At 39.0% G+C, this 20,962-nt stretch overlaps 1 protein-coding gene across 3 annotated transcripts in view; it reads left to right on the top strand.

Annotated features, from left to right (window-relative positions):
• pde4d (phosphodiesterase 4D, cAMP-specific) overlaps window positions 1-20,962 on the top strand; it is a 153,586-nt gene that overhangs the window by 47,735 nt on the left and 84,889 nt on the right. The window contains exon 1 of one of the 3 annotated variants that reach the window (XM_020593701.1): window positions 19,479-20,106. The exons of the other annotated variants lie outside the window; for them this stretch is intronic. Coding sequence (XP_020449357.1) covers window positions 19,844-20,106 — 263 coding nt within the window. The 5' untranslated portion in view covers window positions 19,479-19,843. Of the gene's footprint in view, window positions 1-19,478; window positions 20,107-20,962 lie in introns of those variants that run through there. 3 annotated transcript variants of the gene reach the window in all.

The following is a 20,962-nucleotide window of genomic DNA, read 5'->3' as shown; positions in this document are numbered from 1 at the left end:
ATCTTTAATTTAATTTGATGCGTCTCAGTGGAAGTCATTTCGCAACTGCGTCAAACTTTCTTATGAAACTTTGAACGACAAGGCTTTTAAAGAAAGCAACCTTCTGCAGACAATTAATCCAACTTGCTGAATAAAGTTTCATTCTCTCTTTGGTTCATATACTATTAAACAAATAGGGGAGAATCCCAGATCTGGATTTTAGCTACACTATTACTGTGTTATACTGTAATACCTCTGCTTTTGCTCTGTTGTGGTTTATTTCATGTTAAATACATCACATTTTTGAGATATCCTCCTGTACAGTCTCTCATTAACAGGCATGAAAATATAATCCAGTTGGGGAAGGCAATACTTGGTCATACAGCACCAGCATGGCTTTACATTGCATTGGCTCTTATCTCAGGGAGAAAGTGACATTCTTGGATGTTAAATCTGGTAAAAGGGACATAAAGGGATATAGAGACACATGGGGAGAGAATAACTTTGTAGAGGTTATCTATGGGGGGCTGACTGAGTGGTTAAAATGTTATCTCTGTTCAAAGGGGATATTATTGAATAGAGATGACACGTGTTATTGAGGTCATCTGAGGTCGTTTTATAGAGGTCAGCATGTTCTTTGCTTAGAAGTGATGTATATCAAAGCTGTCCAAGATGCAATAGTGTTTTTCTGACCAGCACATCAGTTATGACAATTGATTGTTGGAGCCTCTTCAGCAGTTGTGTTGATTCTAGCTAAATGGATGTTGCTCTTTATTGTAGCTGAACACAGTAATGTAGCATGAAGACACTGACAAAAATTGATCACACACGCAGCACAGATTTATTTTTCTTCATCCAGTGCAGAAAATGCTTTTTGGAAAGCATTGTCATTTACTGTGGAGTAAAGTGTGTATGGTAAAGAGAGTGAATATACACTATCTACTGCAAAATCTCTATAGGATGCTCAATCATAATACCTTGGGGAACTGATGTATAGTGAAGGAGAAAGAAGGTTAAATCTGACTGTGTGTGTGTGTGTGTGTGTGTGTGTGTGTGTGTGTGTGGTGTGTGGCTCTGTCCTCTTGGAAACAGAAGGTGGGCCAGTTAGCCAGGCAGCCATATAACCGATTCCCCAGCCAAGAAGACTGCAGAAATTAGATCCAGCAAAAGCAACCAAACATACATTCAGTATACAAGCTGTCAGGTGAATGACCATCTGCCAAGAACGTATAAGTCAGCCAAGTGGTGTTCTTCCTCACAGTTTTAGTGGATAATGGAGTAAAAAAATCTATATTTTTGTTCTCTTTATTTAGAAAAGTATTCAGACCCATAAAATTTTAGGAACCCCTTTGGCAACAATTTTTGATTCCAGTATTCTTGGGTATGTCCTTTCAGGTCCTTCCACATGCAGTCACATTTTGTGACAGGTCTCCATGTCCCTACTGCTAAGAAGCAGTTCCCAGTTCCACAGATACAGTGCCTTGCGAAAGTATTCGGCCCCCTTGAACTTTGCGACCTTTTGCCACATTTCAGGCTTCAAACATAAAGATATAAAACTGTAATTTTTTGTGAAGATTCAACAACAAGTGGGACACAATCATGAAGTGGAACGAAATTTATTGGATATTTCAAACTTTTTTAACAAATAAAAAACTGAAAAATTGGGCGTGCAAAATTATTCAGCCCCTTTACTTTCAGTGCAGCAAACTCTCTCCAGAAGTTCAGTGAGGATCTCTGAATGATCCAATGTTGACCTAAATGACTAATGATGATAAATAGAACCCACCTGTGTGTAATCAAGTCTCCGTATAAATGCACCTGCACTGTGAGAGTCTCAGAGGTCCGTTTAAAGCGCAGAGAGCATCATGAAGAACAAAGAACACACCAGGCAGGTCCGAGATACTGTTGTGGAGAAGTTTAACGCCGGATTTGGATACAAAAAGATTTCCCAAGCTTTAAACATCCCAAGGAGCACTGTGCAAGCAATAATATTGAAATGGAAGGAGTATCAGACCACTGCAAATCCACCAAGACCTGGCCGTCCCTCTAAACTTTCAGCTCATACAAGGAGAAGACTGATCAGAGATGCAGCCAAGAGGCCCAGGATCACTCTGGATGAACTGCAGAGATCTACAGCGGAGGTGGGAGACTCTGTCCATAGGACAACAATCAGTCGTATACTGCACAAATCTGGCCTTTATGGAAGAGTGGCAAGAAGAAAGCCATTTCTTAAAGATAGCCATAAAAAGTGTCGTTTAAAGTTTGCCACAAGCCACCTGGGAGACACACCAAACGTGGAAGAAGGTGCTCTGGTCAGATGAAACCAAAATCGAACTTTTTGGCAACAATGCAAAACGTTATGTTTGGCGTAAAAGCAACACAGCTCATCACCCTGAACACACCATCCCCACTGTCAAACATGGTGGTGGCAGCATCATGGTTTGGGCCTGCTTTTCTTCAGCAGGGACAGGGAAGATGGTTAAAATTGATGGGAAGATGGATGGAGCCAAATACAGGACCATTCTGGAAGGAAACCTGATGGAGTCTGCAAAAGACCTGAGACTGGGACGGAGATTTGTCTTCCAACAAGACAATGATCCAAAACATAAAGCAAAATCTACAATGGAATGGTTCACAAATAAACATATCCAGGTGTTAGAATGGCCAAGTCAAAGTCCAGACCTGAATCCAATCGAGAATCTGTGGAAAGAACTGAAAACTGCTGTTCACAAACGCTCTCCATCCAACCTCACTGAGCTCGAGCTGTTTTGCAAGGAGGAATGGGCAAAAATTTCAGTCTCTCGATGTGCAAAACTGATAGACATACCCCAAGCGACTTACAGCTGTAATCGCAGCAAAAGGTGGCGCTACAAAGTATTAACTTAAGGGGGCTGAATAATTTTGCACGCCCAATTTTTCAGTTTTTTATTTGTTAAAAAAGTTTGACATATCCAATAAATTTCATTCCACTTCATGATTGTGTCCCACTTGTTGTTGATTCTTCACAAAAAAAATTACAGTTTTAAATCTTTATGTTTGAAGCCTGAAATGTGGCAAAAAGTCGCAAAGTTCAAGGGGGCCGAATACTTTCGCAAGGCACTGTAAATGTAGGTGCTGCAGCTTTGTATGCTTCTGTTTCTGTTCCTGTTTTGTATCAGTTTTGATATGTAGCATGACTGGGGGGCATGGCCCAGAGATTGCTGAGAGATTGAACAATAGATCTAGTACTTCCAGACACATCAACAGTCTGATGGAGATCAGTGAACAGTAAATTCCCCATCATTAGTCACCCACAATTGGTTTTGAGTAAGGCATTTAACAGCAGGATGTACCAAGGAAAGCTGCTCAGTGCCTAAAAGGGGAAGGCTAGAAAGTTTATCCAGTATAAAAAGCAAATGAAATAAAGAATTATTCCAGATGTACTTGTTGAGATATGGAAATTGCCTGGCTGGAGCTTTTTTGTGATCTGAAACTCAAGCAGCAATTTGTACGTTCACTTGATGCATGTAAATCTGATTTGCTCTGTTTAATATAAACACCCAAGACTAAAAGGAATGAAATTATGAAAGAATTAGTCAGAAACACATTAGTATATGTGTGGGAGATGTCCACTAGCACCAAGGGACTAAGAACAAATCATATGAATAATTTATTACCCTGCCAAAGCTGGTATACTGTACAAGGATGTACTAATAGGCTTTATATCAGAGGGGAAGGGAGAAGCCCATTGAGAAATAAGGTTTTAGTTTGAAGTGGTGAGAGACAGTTTAAATGCCTGATGGCTTTAAACCAGAAGAGGAGCAGGCAGAAAGAGGTTGTAGTGTTTCCTTATGTAACATCAGTACAAGCACTCGATTTTCCTTTGTCTGAAATGACAATCTGTCTTTCTTTCTTTCTTTCGTTCTTTCTTTCTTGATCTTTTTGTGCTTTTATTGTCATCTTCTCCTAATTGTATTGCCGTATCTCACTGTCCTTATGTAGCCTACCCTATTTTTGGTAACCTTCAGAAGAGTTGACATTTTCTGTTGAGGACTTAATTTTGAATAGTCTGACCAAGTACAGCTCTAAATATTATACTTCAAAGTTGTCAGAGTGTTTATTTAAACTTCTCTAGGGAAGGAATAAATAGTTTCTCATGCTAAGTGGTACAGTATGGCCAGGGGTCAAATGTGGCAGTTCTTATTTGTGTGTTTTAGGGGAATAACTTGTGAGGGCCCTTGGTCTGATAAGGAATTGTCTGAGCTACAGGAGATGTGATATATACATACAGTATAGTACTGTAAAGATCCTCACATGCTCCATTTTGTGCTTTTGCAATGGGATGATTGTGCTCAAAAAGACTAGTGATAAGTGTACTAAAGCTTGACCGGTACTTGGCTAATCGTATATCAATATTTAAAACCTTAAAAGAATATTTTGACAATTTTGGAAATGTGCTTATTTTCTTACTAAGAAGATTGATTCCATGCTCATGTCTGTCCATTAGGAGATGCTTAGTATAAAGTCTAAAAGCTGGAGAAAAGGCTAAACTGGTTCTCCCCAAACACATTGTGGATGTCCTGCAGTCTTACCGTCACAGTAAAGGTTTTTTTTTTTTTTTTTTTTTTTAATCTGTGGACTGAGCAAAGCTATACCTTTGTTTCCTGTCTTTTGGCTGTAGCTTCATATTTCCACTGCTGCCAGCGCTGGTTCAGCTCAAAAGCAAAAGGATAAGAGCACCTCAGGTATGTACAGTAATTGCTCTGTCGTTGCAATGGCTTGCGCACATCTGAGAGAAGACAGCACGTGGAAGCACTGAGCAGGTTTCTGCATAATGGGAGCCACAGGGAAGTGAAAAGGGACAAACAATGGTGGTGAGGACAAAGAGCCCCACCCACACACTTCTCCTTAACATCCACCAGCATCAGGCTGATACAGGGTCACATCAACCATGTCCGCTGGAGCTACAGCAAAGGCCGAGGGCATGTAGGGAGGGAAGCAAGGATGGAGGAAAGGGGAGACGAACAGCAGGCGGTAGAGTGGATGCTGCTGTGCTCTGAGGAGTCAGGGGCCAGGGCAGATAATGTAGTACTCAATGGAAAAGCAAAGAGCAGGACAGCTGCATCTAGAAAAGTCACATGATGATGTGAGGAGACATTATAACAGAGCTGTCACTTCAGAGACTACTGTATGTGTGTGGTTAGAATTAGATTAAACCTCTGTAGATGCTGTCATGGAGTCTGTGCAGTTTTTCATGCATCCTGTGAAGGCCATTATGAAGTTGCACATTGTGTTTATGTGTTTTGTATTTTTTATGCAACATTATGAATGGTATTTGTTTTTATATATTGATAGTTTTATTTTGAATACAATTAGTCCTATAAGTTTTATTTTGTCGGAACTATTGTTTCCGCTGTGCTACTTCCGGTCCTTCGACGAGAGAGAGAAGACTAGCAGCAGAGAAAGGGACAGAAGAAAAGGACACTTAAGACATTAATTTAAGAAGTTTGAGTTTTACTACCAGCCTTTGCTCACAAGCAAGCCAAAGTGGTATGTCTCATTTTGTTTATGAATTTATTGTTGCACCATGTCTATGTGATGTGAAGTGACGTGGTTGTTTATTTCCATTATATTTATCTTGTTTGTTAGTTCTACGGTGTTTGGTGTAAGGTGCTGGCGTTTGGCATAAAGGAAGACCACATTAAACATCAGTGAAAAGAAACTCCTGTCTTTGCGTGTGACTGAGGCCGGCACAACCTCTATGCTGCTTCCAAGATGTTATCATAACTGGGTTTTAGCTTAGAGTATTCTAGAAGAGTTAATGATGCTCGATCTTGCAGTTGGAACGCATTATATACTTTCTCATGGTTCTGCCTATATGCTGATCTGAAGTGGGTGGAAGAGAACCTGTTTTCTTCCCGGCATTCCAGCTTGGCCTGCACCAAAGCATGCATGTTAAGCTGAAATAATATACCGAGCACATGTAGTCTTTGTTTATTAGATTCAATTTATTAGCTTAGATTCAAACATGAACAAAATTATATGTGTATGAAGTAAAAAAATAAAAATAATTCACTGTCAGAATGTAATGGGAAGTAAATTTGAGCTGTGATGATGTAAACTTTCAAACATAGCAAATTGCTCTGCATTTTGCACATCTTATTTATACCCAAGCACATTTTAAACAGAAATCTTAACTTTGCAGCATTTATTCAACAGAAAAATACACAATTGTAACAGCTGATAATTGAAATACTACTGCATTGCTCTCTTTTACACTAAACTGCCATCCAAAAAAATAAAATAAAAAAAGTTCAGCTAGTAGATATGTATGTGGAATGTTAATTAGCTGAAAACATTTTGTTAATAGAAATTTGATACTTTTTGTCAGCACATACCACCATCATTAGTTTAAGCTATTAATAGTACATCCATTTCTGTCTCAATCTGACAACATTTTTAATATTTAAACACTAAAGATAAGAAATACATTGCGACTAAGTTGAATTTCTTCATTTGTCAAAACAGATCTCTCACATTTATATAGTAAATAAACAAGCTTTTGCCCTAGGGTTTAGTTTAATGCCAAACTTTGAAATGTGCATGCTTTTAAGTATTGCCAGAACACCACATCTATCTCTAACACCTAGCTACACTTATCTGTTGTGGAAATGTCAGTTTGTTTTTACAGTTTTTCACAGAACAGAAACAGCTCTTCTCAAGGCGTTTAATTATTTTCTGCTGTAAGACATTCCCATGTGAAAATTAAAAAAATAGTGTTTTTTTCCCTCCTGTTTTCTAGACATAACAGGTACATATGTGAGTACAGAGCAACATTGCAGACAGCTTATCTGGTGCTTGCTAAAGGTCCTTAACAGGCCTCATGTGGGTCAAGAACTATTAGAAGTTATGTGTAGTGTTTAAGAGATTTTCCATACTGTTAAACCCACACTGATTTTGATTACTGCTTCCTCCTTCCCCAAGTTTTACAGGCCTAGTATTTTTGTGATTTTACATGGCACGTCTCAGCCATACTGTACTATTCAGAAGCTCCGAATGTAATTTCATAACTATTTAGTCATCAGACCTCAGGCATCTCAGCTGTTGTTGTGGTCTGAATGAATACTTTTCATATGCTAAGAACTGGGTCCTGGTTAAGAAATTTTCATAGGACGTATGATTTTCTTTTTGAATCATTTGGAAAGGGAAAAAAACGATTGGATTGTCAGCTGGGAATTTTCAACAATTGTTTTTTGTTCTTTTTTTGTGCCATCTGGCAGAGAATGTGATCAGTAATCAAGGTAATGACATTTTCTCATTCAGTAATGGAAGCTAATGAATACAAGGAGAAAAAAAGAACCAGAATTGCTAGAAATGTATATTTCTGTATTTAGTGTCCTTCATAGTGCTCATTTCATTACTTTGTTGAATTTCATTCAGTGTACTCACAGTGCCAAATGATTTAACACATTTATGAAAAGTCAGAATGAATATAGTATAAATTAAAATGGCTGCATTTACACAAAAGGCCATTCTTCCCCAGCTCCCCATAGCACCCATAGTTGTGCGATTACACAATACAGACTCTATTGCCTAGACATGATAAAACTGCTGGTTTATTAAGTTTGTCTTTTTGTAGAAAATGAATACCATTAATAGCAACGTACAATAAAAATTAAAATATGAATGATGAAGAAACTAATATACTCTTGTATATAGAGTTGGTAATTCCATGATTAAGGCCACTTTTCAAAATCCATGTTATATTATTGGGCATTAATGAATTAACCTTGGGGAAGGGAGAAGTTATTCTGTTTTCATGGTAACTATATCTAGAACTTCAATGATTCAATGGTTCTTTTCAATAAAAATACAATAAATAAAGGTTTGATTCTAAATCATAATGCTATGTTTGCCATTTTAAATGAATAACCTGAAATGACAGCAATGACGTAGTAAGCAATAAAAAGTAATAAGAAAATCTTTGGGCAAAACAGCTGATGTCTTTAGGGGTCATTCCATTATAGGAACCCACCTGAACCACGCTGAGTCGAGTAATGCTCGTCACGGGCTGTGCATTTGTTTCCCCTACAGTACACCTGCTTTTGAGGTGCGTTCTGGGAGATAGATTTCGACACCCTGCAGGAGGTGGTAGTAAAATCAAGCACCACGAACGTAAGGGGGAGGGGGTGCATACGTGCAGAGCAGCCACTGGTGATTGGTTAAATGTCTGTGTCTTCACACCCTAAAGATTAGCTTTACAAGCACTGTGTGTAAACACACAGCTGACTGCGTGTGTGAGAGAGGAGCAGCCCCTCCCTCCTCTAAACAGAGACCGACGGAGAAAATACAGCAGAAAAAGAAAGCAGGACCGTCTGCGTCAACCCTGGAGGATATGGTTGGTGATGGTTGAGGGAAGTACAGGGTAAACCGCTTGTCGGGGTCTGATGGTGGAAATGAAGCATTTGATAGTCCTCATTTTCTTCATTGTGATGAGACCAGCAAAAACATTTGAATTTTCATGTTTGGTTCCTTGTTCTTTTTTATTACCAACATTTAGCAGTTTCCATGGTCTTCTCTTGTGCTCTATGTTATGCCAGTGTGGCTTTGGATAATGTTGATACAAATGCTTTGCCTTGGCTGGTGTCAAAACATGTGCCACACTGCTGTGTGTGTGTGTGTGTGTAAAAGATTAATATGTTTGCTTGAGATTCAAGGTTGTCTCACTATTTCTCTCTGTCACCATACTAGAGAAGTAAGATGTTGTTGTTTTAATTGGACAGTAAAATAGTGTGAGGATTCACCCAATACCAAACCAACCTGATGTGTCATGTGTTGAGTCCACTTACTTTATTTCCAGACTTGTAGTCGATGGAAAAAAAAAAACATAAGATTGTCAAAGGAACATGTAACAGAGTATATGAGACATGAAAGATCATCTATCCTACATAGAAAGAATGTCACTTTCGGCTTTTCCCTTTTTAGGGGTCGCCACACTGACGACTCGCATGTTGACAGTTGGAACGTGTTTTACGCCGGATGCCCTTCTTGACGCAACCTGGACTCAAACCCGGGGCGCCATGGCGAGAGCACTGTGCCTTAACCACTAGCCTACCAGGGACATCATCTGTCCCTCATATTTAATTCAATTTTGTCTTTTCCAGATTTAAAGTTGTGTGTGAGACGTTAAGGGCCCTATTTTGATGATCCATTGTGTTTGATCATGATGTATTGGTGCAAGTGGGGTTGGGGTGTGTCCATGTTCATTTCGGTAATTTGATGATGAGGAAAAAATGGTTCAAGCACCTGTGGAAGTAGCAGAAGCCCTGTACTTGATCTCACCATTAAAGCACAAGTTTTTTTATTTTTTATTTTTTGGCGTAACATGCAATTATCCAATCAGTGTGTAACCTCACATCCCCTTTAAGAGCTGTGTGAGTTTGAACGCTTGGTGGATTGCTAGCATGCTGGCAGACTTGCCAGGTCGGATACCAGTAAGATTTTCCATTGAGGTAACAGACCTGCTCATAACAAGCACAGTGCATGAGCATTGTCCACGCTCCTAGGCAGGCATGCACACCACAACACGGTCGATGCATCTTTAAGTTATCCTTGTCCTGGTCCTTATGCAGAAAGGTGTTCTTAGATTATCTTCTTGTAATGGATACCAGACACAGTTGTGTACATATCGCATAAAACGTTCCATTTGTGAAGTCTAGTAAATGTTCTTTAACAACTCCCAAGATTCACCCAGGTGTTACTTTGAAATGTGGAGATGAGTATTAATTTTCTCATCTATTATTCAGTGTCAATTTTGTGGAGTAATTTCCTTCTCATCATGCATCAGTTCTGACTCCACACCCATGTCTACGAATCACAGCTTCATTCCCTTATTATTCCCCTCCTAAATGAACCATATCATAATATGCGCTTATGTTACTTGAATATTTTTTGTGGGGACTGGATGTGTGCAGTGTAGCCATGAAAAGTCTTTAGTCTTTTTTTATGAAGTACACCAATGAGGTGTAAAACTTTGTCCTTTATATAAACTCCCTCCTTTATAGGTGATGAGGAAAAAAATGTCACTAGCAAAATGTCATAGTCATAAAAACACTGAACTGAATTTTGTTAAATTATCATAGCCTCTAGAACACCTACAAATAGACTTCACATGTATACATGCAAACACAGACATACAGAGCCTCTATGTTACAACCATGGGCTGTTTCTGGAGCTACCCTGATCTTTCTGACCTTCCATTCCCCCTTTTGTCCCCTCTCAGCTCCTCTTCCTGATCCCTGCAGTCATTTGTATTCATCCACTTTCATTTACTGTCACCCCGCGTTGGTTACAGTCTGCTCTGAGCTCCTGCCTTGCTTGGCAAGCTGCTCCAATTATTTGCCTCCCTCACTCTCTTCCGTCCCTCAGTTCTGCCTCCCCCTGCCCATTTCCTCTCATCATAGCAAGCTGCATGCATGCCAGGATGCTCGATAAGTATCAACTATTGCCATGCTTCAAAATAATGCAGCTGGGCTTAATACATATAGTGAAAGGGAAGCCATTCAACGACAGATGCACACATTTAATCAAACATACTCTAATGGATCCTGGCCAGGGTTTATATCATTTCTGTCCTTAGCAGTGGACCCACTAACAACTTAATTTGGGATAACTGTTGGACAGCAGAGACAATAAAACAAAATGTTGCTGGCATTAGAAAGAATCAGATCACTTTATTTCATAATGATTGTGAATGTAAAAACACGGCCCATAACTTATTTTGTGCCTGCAGGCATACGGAACCTAATTACCAGTCTCATATTCAGATCTACACATCTGATTTTAACACTGGTTGCCCATTATTTATGAAATAACCCAGTTCTGCCATTCTGGCAGAATAAATCATTTTTGTGTATATGTATGTGAACAGTTTTAACCCAGGGGGTGAAAGGGTGTGTAACTTTGGGTGTTAGGGTCACTGTGACAGCTTAGCTAACTCACAGTCCAGGATATAACTTCAGTGTGACTTAGAGACCAGCTGCACAGCTTGCAGGAAGATGTACTTGGACAGTAGGGCTGCACCCTGAAGGTCTACTGGTCGACTCATTTGTCAAGAGACCTGTCGGTCGACTGAGATTCTTCTTGTCCAACCTTCTTTTTATTTTATTATATTTTATTTTTTGTTAGCCAGTGTGCATTACAATAAAAAGCAGCCCTGGTCCTGTTATTTTGTTGTTGTCTTCTCCTCATTTTGGTGTACCCAGCGGTAATTTACCCAATACTTCCCTTTGTGATCGGAGGGAAAACCCACTTCAACCGTGACACAGTCTGATGTATAAACCCACTAGGAAAAGACACATAAAGGTGAGATTTGTATTTATTAGAAGTGTTTTCAAACGGTGTGGTCTACTTTTACAAAAGAAAAGGCTTTAATAGTCGTCGTGATGTGGTTGGTTTTGCATAGGCCTATGTTCATCTGGTTTGTTTGCCCATCTCTGTTAAAGTGTAACGCACAGTCATTTATCTTATGTTTCTGCAACATGCTGCATGCTAAATGGTACTAGGAAGCTAACAAAAAATGCACTGGGAAAACATTTCAAGGAGGAATTATAAATCAATAACCATGTCTCAGAAGAAAAAAAAAATACCTGAAAGAGCATTTTTTTCAACAGAAATACAAGTGTGCTGGCTGTCTCATTATTCTGACAAATCCATATGACATCGTACATTGTCACTTTAAATCTTGCATCATATGTAGCTGTCTTTATTGATTTTTAGTTGTTCAGAAATATGTTTGTCTCAGAGTTTCAGACTCAAAACAAACCTGGATGCTGTAAGTTCATAAATAAGAGTGAGTATACAGTAAGAGTTCATTATAGAAAGGTGTAGTGCATTTTCAGATCCACTACTGTTCAGCTGTGTTTTGATGTATATCGCTCAACTCTAGTGTACATCACAAATAGGACTACCTAATGAGAGAGAGCTGAAAGGAGAAAAACAGAACCTGCATCGATAGAACCACAGTTTTCTTGAGAACTTATGTCACATCTTATGTTATTTTGCACCACACTGTCCTTCAGAAAACCAGTAAGATGTGATGACAATTCACACCCAGTCAGTTTGTTCCCCACTATTTTTTTGTTCTTTTTTAGAAGAGTGGACTAGGTTCATTTTGCATTTACAAGGCCGACTGCTTTCACCTCATGCTATGAATCATTCGGAGCAAGAGTGTTTTAAATGTTAACACTATAAAGAAAATTGTCATTGTTCAAAAGGAGGAAAACAGTAGCAGCATTGCATTGAAATGTTAAAAATGACATTTGATGTATTTGCATTATAATATAAAATTATGGCTGCACTGTAGTTATTTCACATGGCATAAGATGGAGGCGAGCCTTGAACAAAGTGGATATCATACAGTATCACAGAATAACAGAGGTGTAACTGCGCTAACAGTTGCATTTGTTGGCCGTGGCAGGTTGGGGTCACACTAACTTGCCTCCTAAGGTAGCATACAACCAGTATGTAGTCATTGTCTGATAACTGTTCACTAGAAAACATGTCTAAACAAATGCTGCCATCTATAGGTCAAATATTTAACATTAGTTTTGCTTGGTATTGTAGACTTCACCAGAATGATGATGTCAGTAATATGGTATATTTCAAGTACATGCAAGAGAATGTTTAGCATTGCTATTATATCTGTACTATCAAATAGCATGCAAATGAATACTAAAGGCGTTTATGCTCATCTTACCTGACTAAGATAGAGGCACAATGCCAGTAACCAGTGTCAGCGTGAATGATGACTGTGTGATAGTAAGAAATGATATTTACAAGTCCTATTTGCAATAGAAACAATTCTGTGCTACTATCAGATCAAGCATAAATGTACAATATGTTTCATGGTTTGTAAGGACTTGCTGCAAAGGCAATCTGGCACTGACGGTGTTCATGCATTTTTACAACCACCAAAAAAAAAAAAAAAAAACTATCTCATTGGATACCATCTAAAAGTACTCTCGTTCTCAGTAAATACTGACGTGGTTGTACTGAAAAGCTAATAAAGAAACAAATACTTTGTGAAATACTCAGTGGCCTTCAGCGCACAAGAAAATGGTTTCTACCATTTTAGAGACTGCAATCAAAGATGGAGGAGGTGATTAATGACTTTTTTTTTTTTGTGAAAGATTAAAATAATTCCTAAAGGTAATCACACCAACATTTTTTCTCTGCAATTTTTCTGCAATTTCAAATTTACAAGTACATGTGCAGTAATACTTGCCACAAAACCAAGGTCATTTTTAAAGGAAGCTGAGATGTGAGTGCACAGGGATTGGACAGAAAGCATGGTTATCTTGTGCCAAGAGCTGATGCTTGCTAGGATTTTTATTCCTCTCTGCAGTGCATTTTTAAAATGCATGGTCAGCTGATCATTGAAAGAATTAGGATGTGCTCAAATGTGCATGTTCATTTGATATGATAGTGGTGATTTTATCATGAATTCTCAGCAGCAGTGTTAGTAGAAAGTAATTCTAAAGCATGTGGTCAATATCATAAATGTACAAAAGTCACAATACAAGCAGTAAAATTATGAAGAAACCATACATTGTACTTTTTTCCTGTAGATGCTGAATCTCACAGTGAGAGGAGGCATCCACTTGAGGGAGTCAGAGCTACACTAAGGTTTTGGGTGCATTGTGTTTGTTGCAACACTTGGGTCTACATTGAACTGCAGAGGAATTCTTGTTGCAGTAAACCACCAAAGTGTGATATCAAGTCCTCTAACTACTATTTCAGCACTGTCCCCTCACCATCCATTTACGTTGCTACTATTATATATAAATAATATGAATATTGCATTTATATGTACAGTAAGGGGTGCCTATAGCAGCAATAACACACTTTACGCATCTTACACATAAAATGACGTATACTGATTTGAAGTGTCATGCCAGTAACATCCCAGATTCCAGACTGTGTTCAGTGAAGTGATGGCATATTGTGTGCTGCCAAAATAAAAGACATCCAATCTGTCAAGATTTAACAATATTTTGCAAGGAGCTTGTGAGCAAAGAGCTCAAATTCACACAGAGATTTGCTGCATTTTTTTAAGCGGACAGTAAGCCCCTCTCAATTTTCACTCAGGGTTTTGTTTTACAAAGGAGAGAAATAGGAAATGAATGCATTTAGACAAAAAAAATTGTCAAAGCTGAGGCAGAGCTGGATTATGTATGAAGATGAAGACAAACCACATTAAATACTCAGATGTGTATGGTAAAGTAAGTGTACCTGGGGCATCATTTATAAATACTGCGTACTTGACGGGAGAATGTGCGGTCCTCCACGGAAACTCTGACCCGTGCAAACGCACATTTTGAATATGAGGAAAGTTGGCGAAACAGATGGTGAAGCTGTGAACTGAAGCCAGATTTTATATCGATCCTTAGGGGTTTAATTTAGCTTCATATCAATAACCATATGTACACAATGTACTGAACATCAGACAGATGTTATATTGTGATTTTAATCGTAGGATTAATATTCAATAAGAACTGCTATTTTAAAAAGATACAGGCCAATCTCAATCTTAATCATTCACATCTGTGATTCATTATTAAACTATCATTAATTAATCAAGAGTCTGGAGCTGGTTCATCACCACATTTCCAGACCGTCAAAGCTCAGAAAGGGTCGAGCCATATGATGCTCACATTCAAGCTACAGGTCGAGTGTGAGCTGGAGCACACCACAGTGTGGCTTTGTCAGGGATAATGCCAGGATTTGTCAGGTGGTGGGTTTGCGAAAATCTGGCTCACCTTTCTCTGATATTAACTCACTATATCCTGAGATCTCTTCATCTCAGCCACAGTTGCCTAAAGATGAAATGATCACCACATTTCTTTATAGAACCAAAGAAAAAAGCAGTGGTAGATTTCTAACAGGGTCTTCTAATACTGTGAATATGTGGCCAATTACAATTTTAATTAGTTTGTGTATATTTTTGTTTTCTATAAAATATCTCCTGCAGCGATCAGCCTTTGTTCTGTGTGTAGCGCTGCCTCTGGTCTTCCCAGGAACACAGTGTATTTCAATATTCAAGAACGTTTTCCATTGACCATATGCGGTTAATGCTGGACTGCTGCTCACCAGACTGCGCACATTCTCAAGTTGATTGTGATTTATAAAGAGAAACAGGTGTAGAATGTGTATACACAATTTGTTATAAATCTGAATATGTTTTGGCATACTTCAAACTTTGTGCGTATGTGTGTAAACTTTTAGTGTGAATCCTATGCACAGTTTTATAAATGAGGCCCCTGGGCTGCTATCTGTTGTCTGCTGATCAGGTTTTTTTATTTATTTATTTTTTTGAAGCTGTCAGACAGGTCTTGATTCATGTCTGTTCATTTTTGAGGACTTGGAGTATGTGTTCACACTTTTGTCGACTCCCTGTGTACGAATGAAAGTGAAGAAAGTCTAGCTCATACCCTGGTTTTGATTCCAGTGATAAATTATTGGATATTTTGCTACACCTACAAGGTAAAAGGCTATACAGAAAAATAAACAAACTCTTCTTTCATTATACAGGTTTTGCTTTCAGAAACAAAAAGAAAATGGTCAAAGTGCATACTAAGTGCACCTTTTGCTTTCTGTTGCATTCATATTGTAAGCCAGTATGTCCAATACATGTTGTTGTTATTATTATGCTTGTCTGAGCATGTACAGCATATATTACTGTCTTGTCCAGCAGATTGGTTTCCCTTTACTAGCTTTTGTTCCTCCCGTCTTTAGTTCTTGACAGATCCACTTGTCCCTCTCCATCCATGTTTCCCTTGGTAACCAGGGGGAAATGCACATAGACATCATGCTCAGCAGCAGGGAGGGGTTAAGAAAAAAAGGTTTACAAAGGAAAGAAGACAGAGATGAGAGGAAAGAAAAAAGAATTATAAAACAAGCCAAGGAGTGGGGTAATAATGACAGTAATGATGGTTTTTTTTTTCCCAAGAGAGAGAAACAACTAAAACAGAAAATGCTGTCAAATGTAAGCCAGCAGCTCTCCATTGGTATCATGGCTGAAAGTGTAACACTTGCTGCAGCTTGCCTTTGAATTGTGAATTTGCATTGTGATGATGTTGATAGGTCAGACACACCAACCACTGCATCTTCAAAAAGAACACATTTTAAGCATCCAAGATTTTTTTTTTCAATTCCAAAGACCTAAGATTTTCCATACTATAAAGGAGCTTGTGATCCTTTGAAAATGAAGCTCTAAAATCACAAAGACTTTAGCTCAGAAGTGGGAAGCAGACAGACTTCCTCCATATTGTGTTGGCAGCTGCTTCTTTTAATCTGCCAACAAGGAACTTCACTGTGAGGGGCTAATGTGCCTGGAGGTTCAGTACCTGCAAATCCACGATCCACACACAAAGCAACCTGTAAAATTTGCTGCTGTTTCAGTAGGGATGCAAACATGGCTGATGGTGTTTATTTTAAATCAAAACCAAGCTGGAGACCCTGCTATCAAGAATCAAACCTATCTGTTGCAGTCTCTGTCTTGGTAAACTTGTAGTAACTTGAACTTTACCATTGCACAACTGGTGAGTACAGGCATGCCTTGTTTATTTAAAATCTTTTCCCAATATTTTCAAGCTCTTTTTCACCTATAATATATTTTTCTGAACATGTGTTACCTATACATCCTACTGGGCATTTTTAAGACCAAAGGTCACTGAAGTTGTATAGTTGAACATATTCTGGTCCATTTTCTGGTCCAATGAGTCTTATAGACTTTTAAGATGCTCTGTCCTCTTTGTATATTCCTCTGAAACTGCAGCAATGCAAATGTTTAAAAAGTAGTTTTCTTATAAAATACAGTTTGTGACCTTTTAATTTTTCAAATAAACTGAAGTAGCAGACCCTGTTTGTAAGGTTTGAGAGGTAGAACAGTAAAAATGCCTCTTTGCAGTTTAAAGAACCCATTCATTGCCGAAGCTTTGTGTGCATCTGTAATACATATTAAATTACATCGTGATCGTTCATTTTCATAATGATAAAAAAACATTGCTAAACACGATTCAATCCCGACTAGGGATGTAATGATATTTGTAATTTCACAATATCGCAATAGAACATTTTCTCAATAATGCCATGGGACTGTGGTATTGCATATGGTTATTTCACTAGTATTACTGTGTGCAGGTCGCAGAATTTGAAACTGACATAGTGACGCTCCATTGTGGAGGTTTTTGTATGAAAGGATTTCAGTTTTCCAGTTTCAAGAAGTGACACAGGTAGAAAGAAAACTGACAAATGCAGAACAATTTTCAAATACTGCCAGACGAAGGCTATACTAGCTCCGGTTAGGTCTGTGACACTCATGGGTGCATCTTGCAGAAACAGTTGGGACATGGCTGTGTGCAACACTAGATGCACATATGCAAAACCAATACTTCCCCGGTGGTTGTTGGGATACCTGCATCAACTGGTCCAGTGACACTGAGAATCCAATCACCATTCAACACGGCCACCAAACAGAGAAAATTAAACTTGTCTAGAGGTGTACAAAACAAAACACTGATGTTCCACTGTGAGTGTGACTGATTTTATTTACCAGATTCAGCTGCTGCAATAATATATTTTTTCTTTTATAGAAAGGACTGCTACTGACTGTTTTGTTTTGCAGTTGTACAAACAGTTCCATCATTCAGTGCCAATGATGCTTCATTGCAATTTTTAAGTCATGGCTGGCTACTTTCATTTTAATAAAGAAAGAACACTAAGTTAAAAGAAAGATCACACAGAAAACAGATTTATTATGTAGCAAAGGACATTTTTTCATATTTTCTGCAAGTTTTTAATATTGTGATTAAATATTGTATCATGGACTTGTATCATGGATTGTATCTATCTGTTTTGTTATTGTTTGAAAAAACAAAAATCCATGATTTTTATAGGATAGTATCATTTTTTTTTTTACCATAAACTATTAAATACACAGGATTTCATTTGAATTTTTTTTAAACGGTCTGTAATGTTGGAAGAATATTGCCAAGGTGTTGGTAGAACATTGCTCTAGTCTTAATAGAAATTAGTAATGTGTGGTTGCTACATACTGGGAGAGACTGGGTGGTTTTTAGTACATTCTGAAAGGTTTCTAGGGTGCTACAAGGTGATAGCACTGGTGTTGTAGCATGGTGTCACATGATAATACTGATACTATGATTGACTGCTAGGCAGTAACTGTGCAACTGCTTGGTTGGTGTAATTTATCTGCCCTCCTGAATATTTTAAATGTGTATCAAGTTTGCATTTTGTTTTCAAATAATGCATGCAATACCCCAAATAAATGAGATGTTCATAAGAAAAGTTGTATTGTACTTCATAGTATTTATAATTAACATTGACATTTTTTTGGTTAAGAATGAAATTTCTTGACGTTGGCAAAACCAATGACATTCCTACCAACCTCAGCTAAACTTTTTGAATGCTAAGAATGTAGCATTCTAAAATAAAATGGTGATCATAAACAGAACTGCTATATATTGTGAGCATTTTACAATGTTTTGTTAGCGTTTACTGTAGGTCACAGCACCATTGTTAAATCTCTGAGCATAAACTGTAGCCACGTAGAGATCCCTGCTTATGTTTTGATCTGTATTTTAACTTTTTTTTTTATTACTGCATGTCTGGAATGCCTTGATGCAGAACATGTTACACTGGAGAGTAATACGTGCAGTATGCTAATTTAAGTATGCTAATTTCAGTATGCTAGAGAACACTCAAAGCCAAACTAATGCTTGCTTTTATTTTATAGTTATGGCATCATTTGTTGATCCTAGGGATGTCTTCCATCAGGTTGTGTCTGGATTGAGGGTTACTCAGTAACTGAAGGGTGCTTTTAGTGCAGTCTGCCGCATCGAGAAACACTGATGCATGCGCCTTGAATCACAGGCATACATGTGCATATGACATTTTTGCACACTGTTTCTCACTCTCACCATATCTCTCTTTATACCTCCTTGTTTTTCTCCTCCGGGTTCGCTTTCTCCTCCGGGTTCGCTCCCCCCCCCTCTCTCCCTCTCATTCAAACACTCACATGCTCTGCTCAGCTCCAAAGAATCAGTAGCTTACAAACTGGCTGCAGTCAGCAGTCAGTGTCTCTGTGTTGGAAGGCAGGATAAATTGCTTCGACTGGATGGAACAGATCTCAACCAAGCCCTTCTGGATTTAGTCATACTGGGCCGGGACTTTACTCGTGAATAACACATGTTCCCTGTTGGCTTTTACCAGACAGAGCTGGGCTGTTGTGGTCTCAAATAGACCGAATTAGTTCAGCTCAACTCTTGCTTGGGCTGAATTTTATTGGACTGTATTGTGTTCGTCTGCAGCCTTGGAGGAAATAGAGCTGGAATAGACGGAATTCCCAGGATTTTCTTTTTTTTTTTTTTTTTTTTTTTCCATCCTCCCCTCCCTTTCTCCTTCTTCCATCTTCCCCTCATCTTTCACAGACATCCAGTGTTGCAGAGCAGACAAAGGCAGCAGTCCTCAGTGCTTCTGTTAATTTATTGGCTCCTTAAAAGACATAACGGGAGAGAGAGAAAGAGACCAGGTTTTTTTTTATCCTCTTTTTATTTCCTCTGCATTTGCACAGAGGTCGGTTCCTGGTACCAGCAGATTTCTGGCAGAGCTTTTTTCTTTTCAGTTTATTATCCAGAGGATTTTTAGATTTTTTTTTTTTTCCAAAGATTCCAAAATTTTGAGGGAATCCTTGGATTCTCCTAGAAAAGAAGCATACATCTCTCTTTTTAATCTTGGCTGTGTTTATTGTTAATTCATTTGGCTGGTGCTGCTGGTTGTGGTGGTGGTGAAGCCGGGGGCAGGCATGGCCCAGCAGGCAGGCATGGGGGTGACCCACCAGGACACCTTGGCAGTGCCACCCATGCCCAAACACTCCGGCTTGAATGAAGACCTGGTGAAGATCCTGCGGGAAAACTTGCTGCAGCCCGAGAGGCCACGAGGACACAGACGGTCGCCCTCCTCCATCTCCCCTCGCCTTTCTCCCCGCAACTCACCGCGACTGCTTCGCCGCATGCTGCTCAACAACAACATCCACAAACAGAGGCGCTTCACTGTTGCACACACATGGTGAGACTTAGCAGTGTAGTGAGTACAATATTAATAGCTGTTGTCACTGTTGTGTGCTGGTGGATAGAGAACAACACAGGCTTACAGAATGCGTATGCATGCATGTCATTTGTCAGACAACATGTGTTCTATGCTGCACCTGTGACAAACTTTCAAGGTCATTGCTGTTTGTTGACTATTGTGCATGAGGGAGGTGGCATTATGGCACTGAGATAAGCCAGCTGAGTAATTAAACTTTGCAGTTTAACTTGAATGCATTCATGTCAAATCTCATAGGGAAGCCTTTTCTCACCTCAGATAATGAATTTCTCTCTTGCCTTTCCTCTCTGTGCAGCTTAATCTCCATTTCATTTTTTTATCATGTTCTCCCTCTCCCTGTGTTTGTCTAACCATTTTTGCTCTTCTCACTCCCTCTCTCTTCCTCTGCCTTCCCCCTTCTGGTGCTCTCTCTGTTGTTAGCTCTGTGTGATATACAGTAGTGCAATATTTGAAGAGGTATATATCCCAAATCTGCTTGTTTTGTTAGGTAGGTATAGTAGGAAGCCATCCATCACTACATTTCTTTCTTCCGTTTGTGGTTTTCTCTCCACACCTGCCTGCAGTTTTTGACTATTAATTAGTCTTCTATTCCTGGCTGTCTATCATCCTCTGTTGCACTCGCCCACGCCTCATCCCCTCCCTTCATCTCATATCTATTCCCCATTCTCTCTTCACCCTGTACCTCTTCCTCTCCTCCCTGCTCTCTTTTTTAACCAATGCATTTTCCCCTCCACACCCCCTTCCTTCTTCCACACTGGCCAGTATTGTTGCTTTCTCATTTTTATCTGTCATTCTCTTCTGTTTTTCTCCTGCCCCT

Source organism: Monopterus albus, unplaced genomic scaffold, assembly GCF_001952655.1.
Source record: "Monopterus albus unplaced genomic scaffold, M_albus_1.0 scaffold20.1, whole genome shotgun sequence".
Taxonomy (NCBI): domain Eukaryota; kingdom Metazoa; phylum Chordata; class Actinopteri; order Synbranchiformes; family Synbranchidae; genus Monopterus; species Monopterus albus.
This window is presented reverse-complemented; position numbering and strand designations above follow the sequence as displayed.